This window comes from Panthera uncia (assembly GCF_023721935.1).
Source record: "Panthera uncia isolate 11264 chromosome A3 unlocalized genomic scaffold, Puncia_PCG_1.0 HiC_scaffold_11, whole genome shotgun sequence".
NCBI classification, from domain to species: Eukaryota; Metazoa; Chordata; class Mammalia; order Carnivora; family Felidae; genus Panthera; species Panthera uncia.
In genome coordinates, this window is record NW_026057578.1 from 70,867,883 (window position 1) to 70,882,305 (window position 14,423).

A 14,423-nucleotide genomic window follows, 5' to 3' on the forward strand; every position below is an offset into this window, starting at 1 on the left:
AGAAAGAAAGAAAGAAAGAAAGAAAGAAAGAAAGAAAGAAAGAAAGAAAGAAAGAAACTAAAGAGGTATTTGAAAAATGGGAAGGGCTTCATATATATATGAACTTTGTGCTCAATTTTGCTTTGAACCTAAAACCGCTCTAAAAAATAGTTTGTTCACTAAAAAAAAAAAAGACGGATAGTTTATTGCACTGTTACATAACTTTGTCAGAAAAATTCATATTCCCAAAATCATTTAATTCATTTACTTTGTCTTTCTATGGAAAATCAACTTTTAAATCAACTTTACAAAGAAACTTTGGTTCTTGTTCGGAGTGTTGTCACATAGTAACAATGGCAAACCTTCTCTACTACTTTCCCAACTGGTTTTCACTGATGAATGTGGTAATGTGTCAAGACTTTAAGATTTTTTTATTAAAAACAGGCACTTCTATTTATTGTGTACTTCACAATTTCAACACGCAAACGTTAGATACCCTAAATAAGTTCATTGTGTTAATAGATAACTGAGATTCAGCAGTTAGCATTTTCCACTTTCTCCCTTAACAAAGAGATGATACAAATTTGGGTGCTCTTGTGGTCAGATTATTACTTTCCATAAAAGGAGTTCAGTGTATTTGATAATTCTTATCTTGACTAAACTTAGGTTTCCGGTGGTTATATAATCTAATTAAATACATTATGTGGTTTCAACTGGGATAATCCAATTCCTATTTTAGAAGCCTACATAATTAAACAAGGAAGTTACAGTTTAATTAGCAAATGAAATGATTTCTCAATATAATGGTCATATCATAATAATAAAACAGCACAGAAGTTAACATTTCACTCTAACAACAAAAAAAACACATTTAAATGTGGGCGGGGGGGGGCGCCTGGGTGGCTCAGTTGGTTAAGCATCTGACTTTGGCTCAGGTCATGATCTCGGGGTTCGTGAATTCGAGCCCCACGTCGGGCTCTGTGCTGACAGCTCAGAGCCTGGAGCCTACTTCGGATTCTGTGTCTCCTCCTCTCTCTGCCCCATCCCCTGCTCATGCTCTGTCTCTCTCAATAATAAATAATCATTAAAAAAAAATTAAAAATAAAACATCTTGTAAAAACATTTAAATGTCCTTCATAATACAGTAAGCCCACATCCTTCACGAGAATCAAAATTCTGATTGAAAAAAGGAAACACTAAAGAATTACATCCATAATGTAATTACAGGTAAACTTATAGGAAATAGTAGCCCATTCACTTGTTTTCCTTCCTCTAGACCAACTTAAAGGAACACAGAGCTAGAAAGGCCCTTTAGCACTAACTCAGTGATTTTTGGATCCCTGAGCAGGCTTCAGGGGCTTCTATGGTCAGTGAAGTGTTAAAACGAAAAAAAAAATTGTTGCAACTGCATTCTTCCCAAAGACCCCAATATTGTGCTTCTGATTTTGCTTTTATACAACAGTCCATGGCTAAGTTTTAAGTTTGAAAAACCACTAAGAGTCTATCACACTTTCCAAGAGGACTCTAAAGCTTCAGAGAGGTTAAGAAAGACCAAGATGATAATGTTCACGGAAAGGCCAGATAAAGAGAAACTGACATCTTCAAACTAGACCTCCACCGCCTCACGTGAAAGGTCCAAAGGACAAAGGGAGAAAAAAAGCAAGTTTCAAGATTACCTTTATTCAACTCCATCATGGGCCATACCAGTTATCCACCAATACCTTTCACTTAATGTCCAGGAGCAGTCTTTTCTGTGACCATTATTAGGTTTGAGCCTCTCTTCTCCAATTTGTTTCCTTGCTTCTTAAAAACTGTCCCTGTGATATTATGTCACACAATGTCTCTTTAACAGGCAGTTCTAATACTTTAACTTGTTCATGCAAGAGAGCTTGTATTTTATCACAGGCCAATTTTTAAAATACACAGAAATAACCTTTCTCACAGAGATACTACATAGACCCACAAGTCTTGAAATGGATGGAAACAGAATGACAATAAGTACTAAGGTGAGGTAAAAAGTAAAGAAAAAAAAAGGGAGCCTGAATATCCCCAAACCAGAACTCTATCCCACACAGACCTGTGATGCCCTGATTAGGGGTGTATACTTCTGGTCCGGGATCCAGTCCCAGTGCCTCTGAACAGCATTTACACTCTGGTCTTCTTTAGGAATGTGCTTGATCTATGCAACTATTCCCAGTGCTTTACAAGCTGCTCAAACAGTCCTTGCAGAAAGATACACATTGGCTTATTTGAGGCTCTACAGGATAAAAAATAAAATCATAAAATACCACACCAGGGCTGTCTCCCAGGAATTATTTAGTCCAACCCCTTCATTTTTCACAAGAATACTAATATACATGAATTAAAGTCACTTTCCCACCGTCACAGAGCTACTACTGGTAGAAGTTAGATTTTGTTTTCATTACTACTTTCCATTCTTCTGCAAAGTACTAAATATGATCACTGCTCAGGTAATTGCCAGCTATCATCACATGTTTTGGCATCATTTAGATGTAAACTTGTGCAACACAAGGCTTATTAAAAAACAACAAGTGCAACTATAAACAGGTCACCTTAACATGACTTAGGAGAAAAAAATACACCCAAGATCACAACATGTCCCACCAAGTTCAGAATGTCTCATACTGCAATCCTTAGAATCAGTTTGTTCCAAAATAAAATCCTGACAGCATTTCTTGCTAGTTACTTCGACATAAATGGTTTGAGTTTCACAGGCTAGTAAGCTTTCTCAACTTCAATCTTGCCCTCAACACCAAGGACTGTCTCCACTGTATTTTTAGCCATTTCCAGATAAAAGCTACTTACACATAATAAGCCAAAAATAATCAAACTCTAGGTGCTAATTTGCCAAGCTGAGTAATAAGTATGTCAGAAAACAATGCTTAACTATGCCTGTGAAGATTCTAGATTCAGAAATCCAAACCAGGTAAGCATTCACACATTGGTATATATTGCGCATCTAAAAGAAGCTGTGTCCCCCAAAATGGTTATTCTCTGGCAAATCTAATAAGAGTGATTAAAATGGGGAATTACTGGAACTGACAAAGTAGTTTTACTGTGCCTGAGTAAGACAAACACATAGAAGCTCACATGAAAAATCATTTGATTTCAATCAGTTATAAAACATAGAACATTGCTGTTTTGACTAAAAGTAGTTCTTTTCCCTGTTGCATTTCTTTTTTCCCAGAGTCTCCTAAGAATCCTAAATACACAAACTTCTTTACACTCTTCAAGAGGAGAGCTGTTAACCTTGACATTTTATGGTCACTCTTTGAAAAGGGAAAATTAAGTGTTTAAGTTTTGCTTTTTAATTAAAAAGGTAATTATTCCCACCACCACTGCACCAAGTGGAGATGAGAAATTTGTCAGAGGCTCCCTAATAATTGGCAGATAAGAATCATCCTGTGAGGAAATGTAGACAAGACTATTGCATTACAAAACCCTGAGTCATCACCCAGTTCACTCAGCAGATTTGGGTAAACAGTGGATAAGTGACTTATGTCTTGTGTGTTTATCCATCCATACCCACATTCATGAACATACAATGTTACCAGATTTTGTGTACAGTTAACCAAAGAAGATACAGCACAACTTTCTTAAAAAATTCTTCTCTCACAACGAGGATACCCATCTAGCAAATAAAGTGCCTAACCTTTCCCCCCCAGACCGTATTTTTACTGGCTCCCCCCCCCCCAATTTCAGTGGCACTATAGCTTAAGGAGAGTTTGTGCAAAAAAAAAAAAAAAAAGAAACAGTAATCGAACAATAACATAACTCCTGAAACTGATTTTTAGGTCATCTATATTCATCTGAGCGACTCAAAAATTAACGCAAGCCCTGTACTAATAACGCCCTGGACAATCTGACAGCTCTCTTCTATTTTCCTTAGGGTCGCACATTTCCAAAGGAAATGTCACAACTGGAGAAACATACAGTTTCCCGATGTTCTAAGACTCAACACTCTCAACATTAACTGTCTAGTATACAGCTCAAGAAAGCGCTAAGAGCTGATTTTGAACCAATCTATTCAATCAAACTCACAAAGACTGAGCAGGCCCAAAAAAGCAGAACCTACAAGTTCCCTACGGCCTCCTTCCCATTCAGAAAGTTACGAGACCTGAATTGAGGGCTATAAAGAGGCGGAGACCGTAGAGGAAGAACCGGAGGAAGCACCAGGAAAAGTCGAGTTACTCCCCCATAGACGAATCCTCTCCTCCCACATCCCCCTTGGGCAAAGGTTCAGGACCCTTGAGGGACCCTTCATCTCTCCCTGAGGGCCTGGTGCCCTCCGGCTCCCCAAGATGCCGTAGGTCGCAAGACAACAACCTAAACCCTTGGGGAGAAGCAGCTAGGGAGGACCTACAAGGCTGGTGAGGACAGAGGAGGTCCCGCAGTAAAGTGGCAGGGAGCGGACTTGAGTGCTTCCCAGGCTTCCTGTAGCGATTCTCCGACTACTGCTCGGAGACCACCGGAGGGTCGAGTCGGGGCAGAGCTGTGTCCAGCGGTCCCGTGTGGACAAAGAGCCACCGCTGCCCTTGCCCCGGACGCTTTCCCACTGAGCCTTTGCCCCCCTTTGCCCACGCACCCACCCTGCAGACCCGAACACACTTACGTGGAGAGTTTCCTGGTCCAGAAGAGGCCCCCGGGCCACAGCTCTTGGAGCTGCACAGCCCGGCCCAGGTTGCTTTTGATCTGGGCCAGCTGCAAGTCGGACTCGGCGTCCAGCCGCTCGGCATAGGGCAGCAGCTTGTTGTAGACGATCTCCTTCTGCGGGACGAAGCCCCGCGAGTCCGGGCCGGGACGCCCGCCGGGCTCCGGGGGATCCCCGTCGCCCGCCCGCTCGGCCGGCTCCATGAGCCTAGGGACACCCCCCCCACCCCCTCCCACCCTAACCCTCCCCGGCCCCCACCCCTCTCCGGGCTCCGCCTCCTCCGCGTCGTCGTCGCCCCGCGGCGGTCGGCAGCCCGTAGCCCTCGGCCCGACCGCTGGGCCCCCTGCGCTGGCCGGCGCGCTGCTGGTCCCCGCGCGATCCCAGTTCGTTGGCGGCGGCAGCGGCCGCTCTGCCCGCCCCGCACCGGCTCGGCTGGTGACGCTGCAGCAGCCGGGCCCGCAGGTTCCGGACGGGCCTCAAGTCACTTCCGGGGCGGGGCGGAGCGACGGCGTCGGAGGAGGTGGCGGCGGTGGTGGCGGCAGCGGGAGCCCAGCGGGCCGCGCCTTTCTCGCCGTGGGCCGGGCTCGGAGCCCCCACCCCCGGGCCTCACCGGCCGAGCGCGAGCCTGCCCCACCGGAAACACGAAGCCGAATTCCAGGCTATTGTCCTTCCTCGCCTGGGGTTGCGCGGTCCCTGTGGCTGTCCTCGGGAGCCCGTAGTCGCGGTGCTCTCCGCCAAGGCGGTGGGCCTAGTCCCCCACGCCGAGTGTGTGGAAAAACCTAGGTACTCTGTATCCATCTCACTTGTTAATTATAGATTTTTTTACTCTGTCTCCTTTAAGTCCCCTCTTTCGGGTATTTTTCTGGCCGCTCTCATTCCAAAAAGGTGAATTGTTATTCAACAAATATTAATTGAACTGCTATTTTGTGTGTCAGACGCTCCTTTTAGGCCCTTGAAATGGGAAGAGCACGTGATTTCTGCCCTCCAGGGTTTTACAATCTACCTGAGCTTTAGTCTAGGGAACAAGCAATTACAAGACAATACTCTTAATTACTGGATAAGTACAGGATGCCTTGGGAACACCTAAAGAGAATTTCAAACTGTAGGGGTGTCAGGTAGTTTCCTAGAAGTGATAAAGTTGAGGTTTAAGGGAGTTGAGGGCAGAGTTGGTTAGGAAAAGGAGGACAAGGTACAGCAACAGCTTAGAGGCCACAAGCATGCACTCTAGGAATTCAAGGAAGTTCAGAATGGCTGCAGATTGCTTGCAAGAGGGGAGTGCAGGATTGAAACCTAGAAAAATGCTAGGGAGTTTTTAGAGCATTAATCCTAAAAGCAACAAAAACTCTGAAACATTTTAAGCATAGGAGTGGTGTGATATAACTTACATTTTCCAAGAATCATTCTGGCTTTATGTGGAGAATGGATTAAAATAGACACCACTGGAAACTGGAGGAACTCTTAAGAAGTTGTGACATAATGATGTCAGTGGAATGATTTGAGAGCTACTGCAGCAAGGAAAATGGCCTGGACTTGGTAGCTGACTGAATATGAAGAGTGAAACAATGGGAAGAGACAGGATGATTTCAGATTTGTGGTTTGGGAAGATGGATAGTAAACTCCTTCACTGAGATAGAGAACACAACAGAAACAGATTTGGAGACAGAATGCCTAAGGGATGGAAAAGTACTTTGATGTATGGATCAAGGGGATGATCTAAACTGAAATATTGATTAGCATATAGGTAGGACTGAAGGGAATGAGACAGAGACTTACTAACAGATAACAGGCATATTAAGAATTTTAAGAGTTTAAGAATTTTAAGAGTTTTAAGAATTTTAAGATTGAGCAAAAATCTATCGAAATTGGGCAGAGTAAAAGCAGAAGTTTGGAGCCCAGAGAGGAGCCAAGGGAAAGATTTATGTAGAGAAGGTGTGGAGACAAAGAAAGGAAACTATTTGATTGGCTATACCTTAAAGCCCAGTTGGCTGTTTATGATTGGTTGTCCTTAGCGTTTAGATTTCATAACCTTGAGGCATTTACACAGAATTTGGGCAAGGACATTAGAGCCACCTCAGTCTAATGGCTGTTGTGTAATTAGGTTAACAGTATGAAAAGAGTAGGGTCCTTGACCAGCCTCTCAGGGGTACCATATTTAGGGATGTGTAGAGAAAGAGGAGAGAGACCACAAAGAATGCTCATGAGAAGCTGTCAGAGAAATAGGAGGAGTTCTAGGAAAGGGGCCTCCCTAAAGATGGAGTGTTTCAGATGGAGGAAGTAATCAGTGTACCAAAAGTGATTTGAGCTGTTAAATGAAATGAGAACTGAGTAGAGTTTATAGGAGTTGTTGATACAGCAGGTAACAGTTTCAGTGGAGTGTACAAATGGAAACCAGATCACAATGACACTGGAAAAATAGGAAGTAAATAAATAGAGGCAGCAAAAGCAGACAACCTTTTTTAAAAGTTTGGGTGGGAAGAAAAGGAGAGAGATAAGGAGGTAGCTGGAATAAAAAGGAATTTTTGAAGGTGGGATATGTTTTAAATAATAATGAGAAGGAGCCAATGGAGAAAGGTTGAAGTTACCTGGGCGAGCATGACAGAGAGTGGGAGAGAATATGGAGTCATTGGCCTTTAGCAATAAGCCAGACTGTGCTTCATTGTCAGAGGAGGAAGGCAGGGGAGGATAGGTGCAAATGCAGAAAGGTTTGCAGTTTTGGGTGGCTAGGTTGGAGAAGTTCTTTCTGATAGTTTCTTTTTTGTTTTTCTTTGTAATGAGAGAATGAGAACAATGGGAAGAAGTGGGGGGAAGGAGATTGGAGGAGACTGGAGAATGTTTATAGTAGTCTCAAAATTCAGAAAACTCATTAGAGAAACAAAATTATTTGTCAGTTAAGTCTGGAAGCATGAATTTACTGCCATCTGTCTGAACACTTTAGTGATTTTTCCCAATAATGTTTAGCAGCCCCAGATTGTGTGCTGTGGAGTCTGGTATGATACAGTGACAAAAGAATAAGAATGTATGTTGGTGGTGGCGATGGTAATGGTGTTAGCTACCCTTTGTTGAGCCCTTCTCTCAGCCGGCGCTTTACCCACAATATCTCATTGAATTCTCTTTCCTAAGTAGGATCCTTGGGTTGAGAATATTTAAAAGAGAGTGGTTAATGTCAAAATTGGTTGAAGTCTAAATGAAAGAGAAGAGGGTTAATAGAGAGGTCAAGGTACTCGGATCCTAATGAGGTACAGGAGCAATATGAAAGGATTAGCCTGAACAAGGGATCTGGAAGAACAGGAATGTTTGGACTTAAGATTTCAAAGAAGCAGTTCCTGATGATGTCAGTTTCCCTGGGAATGGATGTCTAAACTGGAAAGGTCAAAAGAATTATTGGAACAAAAAAGATGAAGTCTCTTTCTGTTATTCTATGTGAACTTTAATGGAAAACACTAGTGAGTGAAACCTATTCAGGTGAGAAAGTTGAGAAACCTTAAATCTCTCTGGGGGACTTAGTCCACTTATCATTTGAGATAGTCATCCAAAGTCTGGGGTTAATTTTCTCTTCTGAGACCAACTCCCAAGCATTTTTTATCTTTTAGAGCTCCGGATCCTCTGCCAAAAGATAACAGCACATTATGCTTTCATTCAGACCCTGAGGGAGACATTGGCTTCTTATCAGACCCCTCCAGGAAACAGACTAAAATCTCCTTTCTTGGAAAGTGCAATAGCCCTTCATGGAAAATATTCTGAAGGCAGAGGTTTCTCCTCAGGTTGGAGGAATTAATGGGGATAATTACCAATCAAGTATTTATGCCTTTGGTTCACTGCTTGATAATCCACTTAGTAGCAGTGAACAAAAATGACAGGTTGTTAATTTCCTGCCTTCCCTGCCTTATTCTGTATATGATACATTTGAGCCTGAGAGTATATTGAATTTATGTGGTCAGAGCATAATCTTTAGAAGTATTTGAATTATATTAGAATGATTCATTCTAATGTAATCAAATATCCAAACTTCTGCTGTATTTCAGTTCCTAAAGGCACAAGAATATTGGACCTGAGAAATGAGAGGTTTTTTCCTGTTCCTATATGTTTTTTAAGTTTTGATTTTTTTCATCCCAAAGCCCTTCTCATCTGGCCATAGTAGCTACTTTCCTTCATTAGAGTGTATTTAGAATTCATTTTTTTAGTAAAGAGAAAATCACAGCTAAAGGAATGAATTCTTCTGTGATTACTACTTTATAGTTTTCCTCTTTGTTAGGCATTTTGCCATTTTACTATGATGTAGCTGGATGTAGGTTTCTTTTTATTTATCTTGCAGGGGATTTGTATTTCTTAAAAGATCCATGTCACTCATCAATCATAAAAATTTTTGGCTATTATCTTTTCACAATTTTTTCCCCTTCTTTCTTTGTAGAATTCCCATTAGACGTATGTTAAATCTTCTTATGCTACTCTCCATATTTGTTACTTTCATTTTGCAAGTCTTTGTCTCCTTACTCATTCTGGATAACTATCAGACCTATTTCTAACTCATAGAATTCTTTGTTTATCTTTATCTGATCTGTTTAACTTATCTATTGAGCTTCTAATTCCAACGATTATATTTTTAATTTTACAAGTTCTATTTAGTTCTTTTCCAAATCTACTATTCTATTTTCATTGGCTTTTGTTCTTTATGGTTCCAGTGACTCTTTTCATCATTTTGACATGTGTATTTAATTATTTTAGACAATTGTATTCAAACAGTCCTTTCTGTTATTTCAGATTTTTAAAAGTTTTTTAAACTTTATTTAAGTAATCTCTATACCCAACATGGGGCTCAAACTCACAACCCTAAGATCAAGAGTCACATGCTCCTCTGACTGAGCCAGCCAGACACCCCTGTTATTTCAGACTTTTGGGGATGCTATATGTTTGTTGACTTTTGTTCATGGTGGATCATTTGCTTCAGTTTTATAATTTTTTATTTTATGAAATTATCTTCACATGGCTTTTTTTCTCTGTGGAAATCCCATGTGACCCAGAGCATTTTGTTGGTTTGTTTGTTTGCACCAGACCCACAAAAATATCACAGGCTCAGTACCAATAAATATTTATGTTAATTTCTCAGCTATGTAAACTTCTCAAATATAAATTTGGATTTCTGTCCTATGCAAGTTACAGGCCTGAGAATTCAGCCCTTGGAGAGTTTTATTACTATGCAATATTTGACTTCCAACTCCCTTAGGTTCAAGGCTTCAACTTCTTTCCCTGAGTAGATATTAAAGTGCAAGTCACTTGCTGTTTCAAGATTCAATAACATTGCCCCAAAATTGATGCAGAGTTAAGTCACACACTTATCACTCTGGCTTTCCTTTCTTTTTTGTTTCTGTCATCTGGAGATTTTTTTCTGTGTGTGAACTCATCTATTGTTATCACTTGTTATGTTTAATGCAGCTTTTCTATATTAGGGTTTCTGCATTACTCAGGATGCCATGTTACTGGAACTGGAGACCCTTAAGGAATGAACTTCTAGCTCTGAAGTATTAGACATCATTTGGAGCAAAGGGGAATGATCATGGATGATTCAGAGCTTTTTTAGAATCCTCATATCACATAGGTGGTCACTGGTGATGCCTATCTATCAAGGCATATTTATTAAAGGATTAAAAATTATTATGTTATTATTTAGAAAATGCCTATTTGATATTTAAATACTAGGAGTTTTTCAACACAACTGAAGCTCTTTATGTTTCTTCTTTTTGACAAGCTATGGATAATATAGGAGGACACAGCTTCCTTCATAATCAAATATAGTAAAGAGATGTATTGTATTTAATGGTAGTTGAAAAAGTTAACAGTAGAGGCAGTGGAGAGATAATAACTAATGCACAAAGAGGATATATGCTCTTTCCACCTACCCCCTGCTCCTAAGCACAGCATGGAATTGTCTGCATGAATAATTTGAAGAGCCAGCAAGACACTCACACTATATCTGATGCTTGAAATGCTACCCTTTGCAATCTGTTTCTTTGTACTAAACACAATCTCTTTTGAAATTTACAGACTCATAAGAGGGGTAATATATCAAATCCCTAATTCTCCAGGGTGAATTATATATTCATTAATTCAATAAACATTATTAAGTGCCTCCTGAGTGCCAAGTTTGAGATCATAAGATGAATGACACAGTACTTGTCCTCAAGGAGTTCACTATCTAGTGGGTTGACAGTCAAGTAAACAGATAAAATTGTAACTAAATGTCACCTGGGATCTTACTACCTCTTAAAATCTCTAGATAAAACTAATTCAGACTGCCTTCCATAGACTGAAAAATTCAGTGCCTCACCCATTAGTTCTGCCTGCCAGTTTTGGAGAATGGGGACTTATGTTTTTATAGCAATTCCCAGATCTAAACTTTTGCTCTGGTAAACTACTTCTGTCAAGTGATCATCTTATCCTGAAGCTTCTGTTGTTCCTGTTCCAGTAGTGCTTTAATCTAAACATTTCCACAATTTCTGTAATTTCCACAAACCATTCATACAAGGCTCTATGTGTATGTGAGAGAGAGAGAGAGAGAGAGAGAGAGAGAGAGAGAGACAATAAATGTAAACAAGTTAAAAGAGACAAATGGATTTATATGGTAGAAAGAATAAACAACTTAAAATTTAATATAAAATATTTTTCCTAAAAGATCAATTTTCTATATGATTACTAATATGGAGCTCACTGACTGGCAGAGCAGTCAGACATTAAACATTTCCTTTTACAGGTATTTTAATTATGATTTTGTTAAATGCTTTAATAGGATAAGGGGTGCTCTGATTGTGTAGAATAGGGGGACCTGGCCTAGACCGGGAGGCCTGGAAAGATTTCTTTGAAGAAGTAGCAGTTGACAAATGAGTTGGGGAAAAGGATGATTAGGAAGGATCTAGCCAGGAGAACAGTCTGAGCCAAGGCTTGAGGTAGGGGAAGAACTTAGCTTGTTTGAGAAGCTCAGAAAGACCAATGTGTACAGAGAGAGAGGATAATAATGGCAGAGAGGGTAAGCAGAGTTAGGTCATGTAGTATCTTGTAAGTTGGGTTAAGAATTTTGGATTTTATACTGAAAGCTATTTCAGATATATGAATTCAGTGCTTTGGGCTGTAACCAGATACTTACAGGAAGCTGCATTGGTGACATTAGGGTATTGAAGTCATGAAGTCCAGTGGATAGGTATACCGTAGGCAGAGGCAGAAGTATGTGGAAAGTATATGGAGTTTTCACTGGGCCTAATTAGGCCAAGGAACATTGAGTACAGTATGGTAGGAGCACAGAAAATGTGCATAAGGCAAGAGAAGAGACAAGAAGGTAAACTGAAACCAGATTACAAACAGTCATGGATCTATATGTATTAACAATAACGATAGTAGTGTTGTTAGCTCATCCCTACCCATAGTGAGTGGGCTGCCTTTCTGGACTCAGAACCTAAGTACTAGAATGCAGTTTTTGCCTTGTTTTGTTTTTTAAATCCTTTTGTTTTGAGATAATCATAGATTCACATGTAGTTGTAAGAAATAAAGATATCCCTTGTGCCTTTTACCCAGGTTCCCAAAATTGGTATCATCTGTAGTACAGGATCATAATCAGGATATTTAGACTGATACAGTCAAGCAAGATACGAACATTTCCATCACGACAATGATCCCTGCTTTTGCCCTTTATACTCACATTCGCATCTCTGACCCCTTTCATGTCTCTAACCCTTAGAAATTACTAATCTGTTCTCTATTTCTACAATTTTATGGTTTCAAGACTGTTCTATAAATGGAATCATACAGGGTATAACCTGTTGGGATTGCCTCTTTTCTCTCAGATAATTCCCTTGGGATTTATCCAAGTTGTTGCATGTGCCATAGTTTGTTTCTTTTTATAGCTGAATAACATTCCCTAGTATGGATGTACCATAGTTTGTTTTTGGCTATTCCTAGTAAAGTTGCTGTGAACATTCATCTACAAATTTTTGTGTAAACATAAGTTTTAATTTCTCTGGGATAAAAGTCTAAGAGTTTAATTGCCAGGTCATGCTGGGTCACATTGTTTAGTTTTATAAATAAAATAATCCCAAACTGTTTATATGGTGCTATCTCATTGTGGATTTAATTTGCATTTCCCTAATGGCTAATGGTGTTGACCTTATTTTCATGTGCTTATTTGCTACTTGTATGTCTTCTTGGGTAAAATGTCTGCTCATGTTTTTTGCCTGCTAGGTTTTTTTACTGTTGAATTTTGTGAGTTCTTTATATATTCCAGGTGCTATTCCTTTGTCAGATATGTGGTTTACAAATATTTTCTCCTTGTTTGTAGCTTATCTTTTTATCCTTTTTTTTTTTTTTTTTTTTAACGTTTTTTTTTTTTTTTTGGGACAGAGAGAGACAGAGCATGAACGGGGGAGGGGCAGAGAGAGAGGGAGACACAGAATCGGAAACAGGCTCCAGGCTCCGAGCCATCAGCCCAGAGCCCGACGCGGGGCTCGAACTCACGGACCGCGAGATCGTGACCTGGCTGAAGTCGGACGCTTAACCGACTGCGCCACCCAGGCGCCCCATCTTTTTATCCTTTTGATAGAGTCTTTTGCAGAGTAAGTTTTTAATTTTGATGAGGTCTAATTTGTCAATTTTTCCTTTTGTGGTTCAAGCTTTTGGTGTCAGTTCTAAGAAATTCTGCCTAGTCCTAGATTCAAAGTTGCTATTGTTGTTTTTTAAGTTTTATGTTTTGCATTGAAGTCCACGGTCCATTTGAGTTAATTTTTTGTATGAGGTGTGACATTTAGATCAAGGTTCATATTTTTGCCAATGAATGTCCAATTAATTTAGTTTTAAATAACAACACTTGAAGACTAACTACCAAAAGTCTAGTCAAGGTAGCATTATTTAATACAGTCATTTCATGTTAGTCTTTATTCAAACATGCAGTGGAAAGGCACATGCTAGCACCATCCACTCTTACGATCCACTGTGAGCCAATACTTGAATGAAAAGACTTAACCCCCAGAACAAAGAGTAAGTTTTATGGATCCTTCTTAAGTCCATAATTAGTAATACAAAGAATACATTTGACTAATTCTACTAGAAAGTGGTCCTGCTAAAAATACACCTAATTTACTTTATTCAGAACACTTTGAATAGTGGGCATCTGTAATTGTTTTTGACTGCTCAGCATCTGAACCCATTTGCTAGATTTGGGAAATCCTCTCATCATCTAGGTCTTAGTGAGAAGTAGCCTCCTCCTTCTAACTTTAGAAGCCTAATGGGTGAGATTCACCCTCTACCCATCCCCCTGACAGCCTCGTGATCTGGATTTTGCCAGTATGTACTTTAAATCTTGAGCAAGTGATACTAAGATGAAGGGATGATGGATGATATTGGATCTCTGATAGATAGGCAATGTGGCATCCATGGTTGTGTTGTCAGGAGCAGCAGCTGCCTACAGTGACCACTATGTCAAATAGAAGAGATGGCATATGTTGTTGGCGGCAACAGCGCCTTAACCAGATTATTTCTGTTACCCTCACTCCCTTGGTTCCTTGATTCCCTAAGAATCTTTCTTACCATTTCTTACCAATTCTGAGAGTTACTTGATATTTGCCAATAAATTTATCTTCAATTTAAGTTAGCCAGAGTTGGTTACTGATAGTAAACATAGTTGACATCAAAAACCTTCACTGATACTTTTAGCAAATTAGTCTAAAGCTGTGGTTTGGAGAGCTCCCACCCTCAGAGTTTCTGATTTAGTAGATCTGGAGTGGGGCCTGTGAAT

The 14,423-nt window shown here is 40.1% G+C and overlaps 1 protein-coding gene across 3 annotated transcripts in view; it reads right to left on the bottom strand.

The window, feature by feature from the left end:
* The window catches only part of PSME4 (proteasome activator subunit 4), a 97,907-nt gene extending 93,024 nt beyond the window's left edge, over positions 1-4,883 (bottom strand). The window contains exon 1 of one of the 3 annotated variants that reach the window (XM_049650251.1): positions 4,613-4,883. In XM_049650251.1, coding sequence (XP_049506208.1) covers positions 4,613-4,854 — 242 coding nt within the window. In that variant the 5' untranslated portion in view covers positions 4,855-4,883. Of the gene's footprint in view, positions 1-2,056; positions 3,693-4,612 lie in introns of those variants that run through there. The other 2 variants (XM_049650249.1, XM_049650250.1) reach the window with 2 other exon arrangements.
* Positions 4,884-14,423: the final 9,540 nt, after the last annotated feature.